Source organism: Schistocerca americana, unplaced genomic scaffold, assembly GCF_021461395.2.
Source record: "Schistocerca americana isolate TAMUIC-IGC-003095 unplaced genomic scaffold, iqSchAmer2.1 HiC_scaffold_15, whole genome shotgun sequence".
NCBI lineage: Eukaryota > Metazoa > Arthropoda > Insecta > Orthoptera > Acrididae > Schistocerca > Schistocerca americana.
The window spans coordinates 10,269,907-10,285,112 of record NW_025725583.1 but is presented as its reverse complement, the minus strand read 5'-3'; the positions used below and the strand labels follow the sequence as shown (position 1 = coordinate 10,285,112).

The 15,206-nt window shown below is 42.8% G+C and overlaps 1 protein-coding gene across 4 annotated transcripts in view; it reads right to left on the bottom strand.

Moving 5' to 3' along the window:
• The window catches only part of LOC124569456 (amidophosphoribosyltransferase-like), a 253,058-nt gene that overhangs the window by 24,156 nt on the left and 213,696 nt on the right, over positions 1–15,206 (bottom strand). For 3 of the 4 annotated variants that reach the window (XM_047131066.1, XM_047131065.1, XM_047131067.1), the window contains exon 2: positions 1,479–1,627. In XM_047131066.1, the coding sequence (XP_046987022.1) occupies positions 1,479–1,627 (149 nt within the window). Of the gene's footprint in view, positions 1–1,478; positions 1,628–7,574; positions 7,681–15,206 lie in introns of those variants that run through there. The other variant, XM_047131064.1, reaches the window with a different exon arrangement.

Sequence of the window (15,206 nt, the reverse complement as noted above, 5' to 3'; positions counted from 1 at the left end):
TCAAACAGATAGTGTAGCTGCAGGACAGTTTCAGAATGGCTTCTGTAGGTGATGTAAGTTTCAAGCAACATGCAGTCATTGAATTTCTCACTGCAGAGAAAGAATCAATGGGGAATATTCACAAATACTTCTGCAAAGACTACGTGGCATCTGCAGTCGACAGAAGTACAGTTAGTCACCGGGCACAGAGGGCAAGTTCATCAGAAGGCGGTTCAGCGAAGCTCCAGGATTTGCAGTGGTCGGGAGACCATCCATAGCTGTCACACCTGACATGCTGTGACAAGCTGATGTTGTCATTCACCATTACAGGATGCCACTCGTGGAAGACTTTTCAAGAATGATGAGGAGGTGATTCACATAGTGAAGCACTGGCTCCGCCACCAGGACAACGATTGTTACTTACAGGGCATACATGTCCTTCTTACGCACTGGAGAAAGCTCATAGAATGGGATGGAGATTATGTGGAAAGATAGGGTGTGTAGATAAATCACCATTTTTTCATGTGTGTAATTCTCATTATGTTCAACAAAGAATTGTTGAAGAAATAAATGTAGTGCATTACTATCTGGGCAACCCTCACAATAATTTCATGTGGCTCACTGGCCTAAAGTTCACCATCAACCGCAACGCATTTTGCAGTTCTTGTAGACAGCTGCTGTGTAGCTGATCTCAGCTCATTAATACAGTCCTTTATGTAAGCACACACACATAGAAAATATGAGTGATAAGTTCCTCCGTTGTGTCCTCTCTGCATATGTAGACTCTGCTCTTATGCCAACCCCACAAACAGTAATCTAATGGAGGCCAAGAAATGACTACATGGTGACCAGTCCAATGCTCAGGATATGTTTCAGTGAGATACTGTGAAGTGTGCACTCAAAGGGTCAGTAAAGAGAACACTATGTAATCTAATGCTGCTTTGATTGTACTTGCATGCAAGTGCTGGTGAAGAAGGACATGCGACTGATGCTCTTTATTTTCAAACACTGGATGTCAGATATGGTTAAGAAAAGAGCATATGTTCCTCTGACTGTTGTTCCGAATCACCAGTACTATCACCCCTCAAAGCATGTACTTTACCTCCTGACTCATCCTGTATTATAAATCTCTTGAAAAATGGTGCAAGAACTAAACATTTCCCAGTTAATTATTTCCTCCATATATTATCTGTGCCCATATTCTAGAAGCAGCTGACACGCTAAAAACTCCGAGATAAAAAGAGTGAAATGCAGAACGTATAAGTGATAGCTATTTGTGCACAGATTGCCAAACAAGAAACTGAAATACCAGAAAGGGGCAATAGAGTCACAAACACACTCAAATTTCAAATTAATTGACCTGGCAGAGTTGAATTGATACCTTCTAGAACATGAGCTGAGTTATGGAATGCTATTGTTTCTACAAGGTTACTATAAAAACTTTCTCCAGCTCTCAAACACGTATCAATAAAATAACTGGATTGTAAGTTGTCCAGTACCTGTGCTGTAGTGCCACAAGCCCTAGGCAAATAACTTGGGCAACATCAACCTGTGTGGGCCAGTCGCCGGCAGCTATACAGCCAAACACACCACATTCGTGTGTTAAGCCAGTCTCTTCCTTGTTAACTGTGGTTATTTCCTCTGTCATCTGAAATTAATAACAATAATGTTAATTTGCTATTAATCTAGTAATTATTATTATTATTATTATTATTATTATTATTGTTACAAGACTGACGTTAAAAAAATCAGAACACCAATAAATGATTAATGTAGAGTAATGAAATTTTGGGAATATGTTTGACTATTTACCATATTTAAGTGATTAACATTGCAAGATGACATGTTAATGTAACCTCGAGACAAGCCATTGCAAATGTGAAACACTGGTACATTAATAACTGGTATAACCGCCAGAATGTTGAATGCAAGCATGTAACTGTGCATGAATTGTGTTTTACAGGTGCCGGATGTCAGTTTGTGAGATGGAGTTTCAGCCTTCTTGTACCTGTTCGGTGAATACAGGAATGTTTAATACTATTTGCGCATGATACTAGGGTTGTCGTTTGATAATATCCCAAATGTGCTCAACTGGAGGCGGATCTGGTGACTGAGCAGACCAAGGCAACATGTCAACACACTGTAGAGTATGTTAGTTTACAACAGCGGTATGTGGTGTTATCCTGTTGGAAAACACCCTTGCGGCCTGGCCACTTGTGTAGAACACTACCACCACATAAAGATGCCCACTCATAAACTAACTGTCCCTGCTGCCAAAAACAAATCTGACACATATTATGTAAACTGAAGTTGGAGTGAAGAGAGAGAAAAAGAAAGGGAGGAAATTATTGATGTCAGCTGCATTGGGACTACATGCGGTATCAGCAATGATGAGTGAAAACGTGTGCCGGATCAGAATTCGAACCCAAGATCTCCTGCTTATTAGGCAGCTGTATTAACCACTGTGCCATCCGGACACTGTGTTCATCGCAACTGCACAGACTATCTCAACACGGCCGATCCAAACTCCCACCTAGGATCACCCATCCGCAGCTCCCATCAATGTCCTCCATGCCTGCTACTTTGAGAATTCCGCAGGAAGTCGAATGTAATTGTGCACTCGCAATAAAGGTGGTGGATTCATTGCCCATTGCGGCGAATCAATTATATGAATGTGTGGTGTCTTCTCCTTCAGACGTGGCCACTGCACACAGGTGGCGCTAGGCAAATCACAAGAAGATGAGTGAGCCAAGACAGCACGGGAAAGACCACCCCATCCCTGCCCCACTAAGAAAAAAAAAATAGAGAGAGTAGCTCCCTGTGGCATAAATTACTGAAAAAAAAGCACCACCCTAATTTATACGCTTGCGTAGACATACCTTGCAGATTTGTGTTCATAGTTCTACTATTAAGTGAAATGCTGATAACTTCGATTTTATATTGCGTAAATTAAATAGAGAGAGTAGCTCCCTGTGGCATAAATTACTGAAAAAAAAGCACCACCCTAATTTATACGCTTGCGTAGACATACCTTGCAGATTTGTGTTCATAGTTCTACTATTAAGTGAAATGCTGATAACTTCGATTTTATATTGCGTAAATTAGGACTTTGTCGAGGTAGTGTTTCGTGTTATTCTTCTCAAATTACATAAAGGTCAAATTACATAAAGGTCAAATTACATAAAGGTCAAATTACATAAAGGTCAAATTACATAAAGGTCAAATTACATAAAGGTCAAATTTTTGGATGAACGCTTTTAAAATCATGTATTTCTCTGAACTGCAATTTCCTGGTAGAAGTTCTGCTTCTGGAATGTACTAAACACTCACGCTAACTAATTATCATCACCAACACCGCCACCACCTTTGATGTTCATCCAATAGTTTCGCATCCTCTGGCTGTGTCCTCCCTTCCTCTCCTTTGTCCGGAGGACACAAGTGGTTTGCCCTGGAACGTCACTGGGTTAAGCATTCTCTTGAGGGACGTCCTATTATAATAATCTTACGAATAGGAGCCACATGAAAGTGGCAGTGACGACGAGTTATGTTTGTGATGAGTAGGAGGTGGGCAGTGGAGGGGGGGGGGGGGGGGGGGGAGGAGGACTAAAACAGTAGCCTCGCACAGAAACCAACACTGGGTACTAGACTGATTAAATCTTCATTGATTTCATCCCCATTTGCCTCCACTCATTTCATGTTACCTACACTAATTCAGTAAACATAGGGATCTCGAAGGATAAGACGTAGTTGGTTGGTGAGCTCAAGGCTGTGGCCTTATGTAATATTGTCTGCATCCCCAAAAGACGGCCGGGAACAGGTTTCTCTGGCCATTCAGTGCGGCCACTTACACAGGAATGCGGCTACCTGCCCAAGAGGGATCTATCTCCAGCCCCCGCTTCCTTTCTTCCGTGCAAGTCTGTCTCTCACAAGATTCGCTTCGTGGAACGTTACACTCCAGCTAGAACGAGGCATTTCTGGGCTCACAGTCACAACCAGCCTAACAACAACGTGACGCACTTTGGGGACCAACAACACATCTAACGAATATTATTGTTATGTACGATTGTAGGTCGATTCACACTGGAAGTCAACGCAGCGGAACGTCGCCGTCAAATGGAGCTACACTAGATGTCACTTCACTCAGTCCAGCGCTGAACGTGAAACTGCGGTTCGAGATATGATCTGTTACACATGAAGTCGGAATCTACTATCCGAATTATGGAACTAAAAATTATACTTGAATTTGTTAGTTGCCAAAGCAAAATTCGTAACGGATTTTCTTGACGTAGGTAGTATGGTGAATTTTCCATGTGGCTGATAAATGAACGAATAGTAGAAGTGTCGTCCTACTATTTCGAAACGTCAACATATGTGTGACCGAGAAAATATGCAGGCCTACATACGAGGGGACTCGAAAAAGTTACACATCGTTACGGCAGACCACGTAATTTTTATTGTATGCTGAACTACACGTCAAAGTTACAGTCTTGCATGACACTACTTTTCAACAAAGTCACCAAGTCTCTGCGAACAACGGTCGTAATGTACTACCAATCGTTTAACTCCTCGAAGATAAAAATTCGCTCCTTAGTCACGGAGTCATTCGAGAACCGCTGTGTGAACGCCTGATGGAAAATCTCAACCCTACCAGATGCTCTTTCAGTTTACCGAAAAGATAGAAATCGCATGGTACAAGATCTGGACTGTACAACAAATGTTTCGAAACTTCCCATCGAAAACGCTGAAACAGAGCTTGTGTTGTGCGCGCCGTATCGGGATGCCGCACTCTTGTGCAGGTGTAAAAGGCCTTCGCTTACTTTTGCACGCTCTTGTGTCTTACGTTCTTTCCCGCGTATTTCACTTTTGCTGTACGCTTCAATCTGCCGCGCCATTTCACTCGCACTGTGGGATGCACCTATTACTCGCGCCGCAGTACAACTGTCTGCCCGAAGGCCAGAGCAAGTATTCTCCTGTGACAATGTGCCGCTCTTATTGCACAATGGCCATAACGTGGGACGACATGTGAAACTTACTTTCTGACGGCGCTAGGAATAAACGTGTCAAACAATATTTACCTGGCAAAACGCAGCGTCGTTTTTACTATCGGCTGTGTCTTGTTCTCTTGTTAAGTGCTACATAACGCCAAAATGACGGTATTTGCCGCCTTCAGTATAGCTGTATTTTTCAGTATTACCCAAAGGTGTTTAATTGAACCTTTCAACCTATTTTTGTTCTGCTCTACACACAGTGTAGGCTTCTTTTGCCCAGTTATTACAGTACCCAAATAATTCTTCTGTTTCATATGTTTGGCCACTTGTGTGGGAACACGCTAGGAAAATATCCAAGCTCTCGTGCAACCTCCGCAATGTGCCACGAAATCAAATCAGTCGATAAAAGACTGTAAAGACATACGAGATCCACTGCAATAACATGAGTAAGCGCGGTGAAATGAGGTTAACTTCTGATGTTAGCAGACGGTGCCATCGCCATCCCGTCAACGTCCGAATCCTCGTTACACTCTGATGTGGAAAAAAAGGAACTCGTTAGTGAAAACACACACACACACACACACACACACACACACACACACACACAGGGTCTACGACTCCTGACCTATCAACTACTGTGAAGCGCATGTCCCATTGCAACTGTTATTAGGGCTCTTTCCAGTTCCATTCACTGCTTAAACGCCTCTGTCAGCGCTGTAAAATCTTGTTTTCGCGATACCTATGTGAGCCATGCATGGGGAGCTGTATTATACTCCTAGAGTCATCACTTAAATTGCTTCTAGAAACTTTCTCATACGTTTTTACGGGATATTTTGCGTCTATCTTCAAGCGTCTGCCAGTTCCATCTTCGTGACATTCTCCCATGAGTCAAACAAACCTTTGACTGACCGTGCTACCCTTCTTTGTGTCCGTTCATCTACATCCATACTCCGCAAGCCACCTGACGGTGTGTAGCGGAGGGTACTTTGAGTGCGCCTATCAGTTCTCCCTTCTATTCCAGAAAGATTGTCAGTATGCCTCTGTGTGGGCTCTAATCTCTCTGATTTTATCCTCATGGTCTCTTCGCGAGATATACATAGGTGGGAGAAATATACTGCTTGACTCCTCTGTTAAGGTATGTTCTCGAAACTTCAACAAAAACCCGTACCGAGCTACTGAGCGTCTCTCCTGCAGTCTTCCATCATCTCCGTAACGCTTTCGCGATTACTAAAGGATCCTGTAACGAAGCGCGCTGCTCTCCGCTGGATCTTGTCTATCTGTTCTATCAACCCTATCTGGCACGGATCCCACACAGGTGAGCAATATTCAAGCAGTGGGCGAACAAGTGTACTGTAACCTACTTCCTTTGTTTTCGGATTGTATTTCATTAGGACTATTCCAATGAATCGGAGTCTGGCATCTGCGTTACCGACGATCAACTTTATATGATCATTCCATTTTAAATCACTCCTACCGCCTACTCCCAAATAATTTATGGAATTAACTGCTTCCAGTTGCTGACCTGCTGTATTGTAGCTAAATGATAAAGAATCTTTCTTTCTATGTATTCGCAGCACATTACACTTGTGTACATTGAGATTCAATTGCCATTCCCTGCACCATGCGTCAATTCGTTGCAGATCCTCCTGCATTTCAGTACAATTTTCCATTGTTACAACCCCTCGATATACTACAGCATCATCCGCAAAAAGCCTCAGTGAACTTCCGATGTTATCCACAAGGTCATTTATGTATATTGTGAATAGCAAGGCGAGGCAGTTCAGATAGGCCACCACGAATATATCCAGGACTTTGCAATGTGCTCCCTTGCTGGCCACAAGGCTGGTTAGAATTCTTGTGGCAGGGCGTACCATTCCTCCAGCTGTGCGGCTGACAACTGCTGGAGGGGCGTTGTTGCACGTGGGCGTGCTGCAATACGTCCTCCAACTGATCCCACACATGCTCAATAAGGTTTAAATCGGGGAGGGTTGAAGGGGGGAGGGGTTGGGAACTGGCAGTCCAGTCCATTCGCCGAATATCCCCTCGTTCCAAGAGGTCATCCACCTGCGCCGTTCGATGCGGTCGCGCACTGTCATCGATAAAAATAAAGTCAGGGCCGAATGCACCCCTGAAAAGACGAACATGGGGAAGGAGTGTAGTGCTATAATAACGTTGACCGGTGAGTGAACCGCGTTCAGTTCAGTTACATGTAGAAGTTACTTTCGTCCTTAAGTTTTGCTCACCACTGTATATCTACGTGCGGTTCCGCCAAGTTATAGCACATATTGTGGCGAGTTTTATGACGTACGCAAGTTAGTTTTAATGTCAATAGTTGGTGACGTGTTATTGTTAACGGTACCATATGCTTTTTCCCACGGAAAGAGTCTTTGAACAGGACGCCAACGACGTAACTCGTGTGGAACTTGATCAAATAGTAAATAGGCAACAGCGTCCGAACCTGCTGCCCTGTCGTCAGGTCGAGAGGTCACACAAACTTCCGCCCTATTACACCACATGCGAGAAAACGTCACCGTAGGCACGGCTCTTGCGTTTACCTGGGCGCTTTAAGCTCATTAGTCTATGCTCTCCTGCTATCAAACAACTTACTCGTGAAGCTGTCCCCACGACAGTCGACAACGTGAATACGGTTTTAGTTTGTGACATACGTCGCCAAACTGACAGAGTAGCCTGCGACTGCATCCCCTCTCGATGTTTCTCTGCGAACATCATAAAAAATTTAAGAAAGTGCAAGTGTGAAGAATACAATACGCCAACGAGAAAGAATAGCAACTGATCAGAGAAAAAGCAACTAATATTTTAGCAGCGGCAACACACGATCGATATGTCATACGAGGCAGCATGAATATGCGAGTGTGTGTTAAATCCTATGGGACTTAACTACTAAGGTCATCAGTCCCGAAGCTTACACACTACTGAACCTAAATTATCCTAAGGACAAACACACACACCCATGCCCGAGGGAGGACTCGAATCTCAGCCGGAACCAGCCGAATATGCGAGTGAGATCAGACACTGGAGTGCCCTACAAATACTATATTCCAACTCATTTCATTCTTTCTACATTCCGCTCCGTCAACAGTTTCTTTGCATTGACTTTTATAATCGATTACAGTTCTCCGAATGGCGTCTGCCGCGGAAGTGGCCGCGGGGTTTGAGGCGCCATGTCACGGATTGCGCGGCCCCTTCAGCCGGACGTTCAAGCCGTCCCTCGGACATGGGTGTGTGCGTGTATTGTTCTTAGCATTAGTTAGTTTAAATAGTGTGTAAGTCTAGGGACCGATGACTTCAGCAGTTTGGTCCAGGGATTCACACACATCTGAACATTTTTGAATGGCGTCTGGAAATTTGTAAGTTCTACTACTGAGGTCATCGGTCCCTAAGCTTACACACTACTTAGTCTAACTTAAATTACGCTAAGGACAACACATACACCCATGCCCGAGGGAGGACTCGAACCTCCGACGAGGGCAGCCGCGCGAACCGTGACACGGCGCCTGAGACCGAACTGCTACCCCGCGCGGCGAATGGTATCTGCGAAAATTGCTAAGTGATGCGGCGTTTCTGCGCAAAATTTTGTTTACACACCATGGGCAAATTAATGTTCGCAATATGCACCACAGGTCTGCTGAAAATCCGCGCTCACTGAGGGAAGTGAAGAAACAACGACCGTGGTCTGTCAGTGTGTGGAGCGGGCATTGCAACCATCTCATCATTGGTTCTTGTTTCATTTATGGAACTTCAATAGCCACGAATATCACCAATAGACGCGAACATCATCAGTTACCAACATATAAGCTGGCGCAGCTATTGGAAGACATCTAATTGGACAGAAGACAATCCGTGTGTTAACGACATGTCTGATATCCCCTTCATTCCGTACAGATACCATTTTTAACATAAGTTATTTGCGGCGCTGTCGTCTTTTTACTATTTGACCAAGTTACACAAACGTTATGTCGTTCAAGTCCTCGTCAAATTCTCTTTTCATTGCCATAGGAAAAATTTATTTAGCTCCACTAAAATAGTCGCTGTCATAATTCGGCATCAATAAATGTTAAAAAATTACTTGCGTACGCCAGAAAAATCCCCACATTGACTGCTGTAGCTCGCTGAAACCGCACCTCGACACACTCCACTTTTTATGGACACATTTGAGGTGGGCTGTCTTTGCTGCCTCAGCCTGTACATAGCGCTGATAGTATTGTGAGAATAATGACCTTCGCATCCAATTGCACGTAGCTCGCCGACACTGTGGTTTATGTGCAAGATCTTAATGGAAGCGGTCAGCGCTCTCTTCCTACGATACGCTAATCAGTTCTTCCAGTGAGCGTGGAAAATCTTCTGAGGCTAGTATCACAATAAAGGATGTTACGTATCTTTACAAAAAGAAGTTGAGACCCGCTGGAACTTGACCTGGAAACCTTCCGATCGTCACTCAGAATCGTTATCGAGTGGACTCGATAAGCCGAGTGAAACTGTTGATCTGCCGACAACTCATTAGTACATTTCCAACGTCCTACGACCGCGCAACTGGATAGGATCTTTCGCCAAACACTTCGTGGAAACGAATTTTAGTTTATTTAAATACCGTTCTTACGTGACATCTTTGAAAACTTTAATGGTTGGATATTTCCTTGCAGTGGCACAACATACCTATTTTAAAATTAACCGAGAAGATTTCAGCCTTTCAGAAAAAATACGATTATGCAAAAGAAAAATTAGTGAGGATGGTATTAATGCTTCCTTTCCCTTGTTGCACTAGTTAATCAACTCTAATGGAGTTGATTGTCTTGCAATATAAAATGTGATTTTGAAGACCACCTATCAAAGCTTATCAAATCGTTCAAAAAATACTTTGAAGCAGATACTAGCGACAAATCTACATGGATTAAAGAACCATTTGGAGCCAAAGCTGTAATTAATTTTACTTATTTAGAAGAAAAAAGAGCTGTCTTGCGACAGCCCATTGAAGCCAAAATTTGGCGTCATCAAACTTAGCGATTTTGGATATCAGTAACACATGATTGTATGTTCCCCAGCGGTCAAGTTCAACGAACATTAATTCTATTTGCAACATAGTACTTGTGTTATGCTGGGATTTCAGGAATCACTGAAATAAGAGTAAATATCGCGTGAAAATTAAAGTGGAACTGGAAATGAGAGGGTACCTGTATCCAGTTTGATTGCGATAGCTAAGAAGCTGTGCAGTGAAAATTATACCGATTAGAAAGCTATTCAGTAATACATTTCCGATTTTAAAATAAATGTTTCATTTACGAGGTGACTTGAAAAAGTAAACTCCGCATATCGTTCCACGATGAGACCACTGCACAAAAAAGGGGCGCATTGTCAGAATGTTTTGGGTTTCCAGTAGACACAGATCTGCTGCGGTACATCACAGTGTCGGAGTGAAATAGTGCTGGCATGGGTGGGAGAGCACTCCCCCCCCCCCCCTTCTCTTCCAAGAAAATGATTTAAAAGTCGGGATTAGGCTGGTTTTTAATATTCTCGGAAACGAAAATTTTTATGGCCACTTATAAGCCGCCATTCGTCTTCCAGAATATTAAAAATACTCGATACCCCGAAGTCTAGCCCCCCCCCCCCCCCCCCAAACTATCACATGCGCGCCCTTGACTGAAACTTGCTCCAAACTTCACTGCTGTTCTTGTGGGCAGTGCGTCTAAGTTGCGCACAATTTCACAATGAAATTCTGACGGTATATGGACAAAATGCAATGTCGTGTCAAACAATAGTGAAATGTTGCCAGTAATTTGACAGCGCCGCAGAGACGTGGGTGATGCCTATCGGGAAAGAGAGCCGTCGACTTCTACAACAGACGACAATTTCCAGCAATCGAGGAACTGATTCGCAGCAATAAGCAGGTCCTTCGACGATGAGGATGTTCACATAGCGGTTCTTGAATAGCTCCTTGACCGAGGAGATGGTTTGTCTTCGATGAACTGCCCTGAAGAAAACACCAGTACGTCGGTCGAAACGTCGGCAATTTAGATGTTTTACTAGCATGCAATGACGCGGCCTGATACCCAAAATTATTTTACCGGAGAATGGTGGAACGTTCCCACCTTCGTTTACAGAGACTTTGTCACTGCTGAAAAATTGTGTCATATATTTGTATCACTTTGAAGTGTAGTGTAGCATTCAATAATGTTACTTTGCCTGTCATAATAACCCGTAACTTACTTTTTGTAGGTCCCTCGTATTATTACATCTTTGAACTAAGAATAGTTTAACCGCATTAACTACGCACTACAGCTGCGTTAGATCGACCGATGTGATCACAAGCGACGGAGCACGAACTATGACTTGCTAAGGAAATCAGATAGTTTGATTTTCAAAGGAACCATCCCGGAATTTGTAAACTTATCAGCCATCTGGCATCGACTGCTGGATCAAGGCCCCCCTCCGGAAATCTCCACGCACTACCGACATCAGCCGGCCGTAGTGGCCGTGCGGTTCAAGGCGCTGCAGTCTGGAACCGCGAGACCGCTACGGTCGCAGGTTCGAATCCTGCCTCGGGCATGGATGTGTGTGATGTCCTTAGCTCAGTTAGGTTTAACTAGTTCTAAGTTCTAGGGGACTAATGACCTCAGAAGTTGAGTCCCATACTGCTCAAAGGCTATCGACATCAGATCTACGTACTCAAATTGCTCTTGCTTGTTTTCTAATTTCGTCCACCCTACTCCACCAGATCGTCGTCTCAGATTTTTCATATCTCTCGGAATCCAGTGAAGTTTGTTTGCAGCAAATAAGTTTTATTCTGCGCCCCGAAGTAAATAGTTAACTATCCACTGACGAGTCAGGAGCAATGCCGGGATGGTTCCCTTGAAAGTACACGGCCGGCTTCCTTCCCCATCCTTGCCTAATCCGATGGGAACGAAGACCTCGCTGTTTGGTTCCCTCCCCCAGACCAACCAACCAACGTGTCAGAAATTATAGTCAAAAGGGTTAAACAACAACAAATGATTGAAATCGAAGCTAACTTTCATATATTCCACCTCAGACTTTAATGCACTTTCGAATTATCTTGACACTACCACGTGTAATTGTCAATATCAATTAAATTTTCCAACAGCCGTGTACCTAAGATGGTATGTTATTTTGACAACCAGTCTTGGCATTCCGCTATGACATCTTCAGGCCCCATATGCCTCTCCCAAAATGAACGATACTGCCATACAGTGCCACACATCCCCGGATTTCGTGAATTCAAACCGTTTCACTAGTGCTTCATTCGAAGACTTGGTAGCAGCCCAGTTGCTAAGTCTAACATTTTCTGGAAGATGGATCGGCAGAAATGGTCGTTCCTTGACCACTACAGTCCCCAGACCTTGTCCCCTTAAAATTTTTGCCTGTGGAGACGACTGAATGCCGAAGTCTAAGCAGAAAAATTAAAAGCAAGATACGAATTGATCGTTGGATGTGTAGGGACCCCTTCACGATACCCTTCCTTTTACCCAAATAAACCCCTTTCAGTACTACAAGAAGCTCGTTCCCAACAACGTGTAGATACTGACGCGCCAGCAGGGGTGGCCGAGCGGTTCTAGGCGCTACAGTCTGGAACCGCGCGACCGCTACGGTCGCAGGTTCGAATTTCGAATCCTGCCTTGGGCATGGGTGTGTGTGATGTCCTTAGGTTAGTTAGGTTTAAGTAGTTCTAAGTTCTAGGGGACTGATGACCTCAGAAGTTAAGTCCCATAGTGCTCAGAACCATTTGAACCAAGCCATACTGACGCCCTGTAAAAGGAAGGAAGAAAGATCAGGGTTTAACATACCGTGACATCGAGGTCATTAGAGACGGAACATAAGCTCGGAATGTTTCAAGGATGGGGAAGTAAATCGGCTGTCAGGGAAAACCCAAGTCTGGATGGTCTGACACCCTATAAGGCGAAGGGGTAACAATAAATGCCTAGTCAACTGACTATCATACCACACATTTACGGAGACGCGTTTGTTTAAAAAAAATATTCGTCATGTAAACTCACACGTAGTTACACAACTTTAAAACAAAAGTGGCAGTTTATAAATAAATCTATAGCAATTGGAGCACCAACAAGCGAAATGAAAACTTCGTTCTGTAACTAGTTTTATCTCTGCAACAAACAAAAATTATTAGAATTAGTCTATACTACCACCTCCTTAATATTTACTATTCTTTCTGAAATACTGTATACTTCGGCTGTCAGCAATTACTAACACACACACACACACACACACACACACACACACACACACACACTGTTCTCACATTAATTCCATGAGGCTTGACGTCCTGGTGCAATTATTTCAACTGGATGTCTTCCCTAGTAATCTTACCAGGGAAGTGGGACCTACCGTTTAACGTGCGATCCGAACCACGTGTCGTTCGTGGCGAATCTTCAGATCATTCAGATGTGAAGGCTAGGTTAAAAGCAGATTGAAATTTTCCGTTGTCCCACTCACACACAATCATCTGCGTGACATTTACAAGAAGCCTCGGTCTGGAGAATTCAATTTAGTATCAGCCTTATTTGTTTCAGTCTACCCTCTTCTAAAAAAAAAAAGTATCCAATACAGATAATACCGAACTGAGTATTTATTATATTCCGAAAAGTGGAGATTAGTAAGAGAAAATCATCTTAGAAAAAAATTATTTTTATTTAAATCTAGAATACAGATGGTTAATATTCATTAAATTCTCAGCAACTTAAAACCTTCGAGTGGCAGGTCGGGTACAATATAATCTAAACCAACTGTTCAGTCGGGTATTAAATGTAGTTTTCGATTAATATTAAATTCTTGCAGGGGACATCTAACTAAAAATTCTCTCTCCTTTATCAGTTTCTCATTTGCTGATTCTAAGGATCCATATTTTAAAAAACTACGTCTTGTGTACATTTGTACTGCAAGATTCAGTATCATAACCTGATTCCCACTTTGCAGATTGGGCTTTGCGAATGCCCGATTCCCCTCAGAATTTCAGATTACGATTTAAAGCTAGTAGCTATTCCCTCAATTAACTGATTTACTGTCTGTAACATGTATCTTCTATTACTTATTCACAATTTGAGAATTTTAGCAGAAAGCTGCTAAATTTGACAAATAATCACTGGAGTGAATTAATGTTGGACGAACGGCAAAAATCAATCGTATTATGAGCCACTGACAGACTTATGCACGCATTTGAGAGAACAAACAATATGACAAAGAGATTGAAAAAAAAGAAAACAGTATATGACTATGAATTAGATATTTTATAAGCGAAAATAAAAAAATTGAAAACTGCACAATTTTCTGAGAATAGCAAATAACAGGAGCACGAGCAAACAGTTCAATAAAGAATGTCAGGATGCTTCTGTAGGAAAAGCAGTTATATTCCAATCAAAGTTTCAGGTCCTCAGTTACATGCAATACTAAACAATTAGGCTCCTTACAAACAAATACGAACTTTCTCAATTTGGGAACGGCTACAGACTGACTATAATGACAAAACATGAGAGCTAATTGTACCACGTGTCGTCGTTGTCGTCGTCTTCTGCTAGAAGACTGTTTTGATGAAGCTCTCCGCGCTAATCTATCAATTGCGCGCCTCTTCATCTTCGCATAACTTACGCAGACAACATCCATTTTAATCTGCCTATTGAATTTTACCCTTGGTACAGCCCTACAATTTTTTCCCAAACTTCTGTCCATTACCAATTAAATGCACCTTCTTGTCGCAGTATGTCTTATCAACAATCCTTCGGTTTAGTCGAGCCATAAAGCACTTTTCTAGTCGTCTGAATGCAGTGCCCCTTCATTAGTTAGCCGCTCTGCCCATTTAATCTGAAGCATTCTTGCTGTCTAAACTGTTCATTGTCCATTTTTCAGTTACATATAAGACTGTTTATCTGACAAACGCTTTCTGAAAATAGTTCCAAACAGTTTATATTGGATGTTAACGTAAAGCTCTTTTTTTTCAGCTGCTAGTCAACATTTTATATCCTCTACAATTCTGCCATTGTCAGTTCTATTTCTGTCCAAATAGCAAATCTCGTCTACTGCTTTCAGAGTCTCATTTATTAATCGAATCCCCTCAACACCACCCGACAAGTCGACTACACTGTTATGCCGTGTAGTTCTCACACACTAAGTATTCTCTCACTTCGTATTCGTGGGTCCTACACCAATTACAAGACCACTCTCTAAATCATATTTCACCGTGGAATGTTATTTTAATTG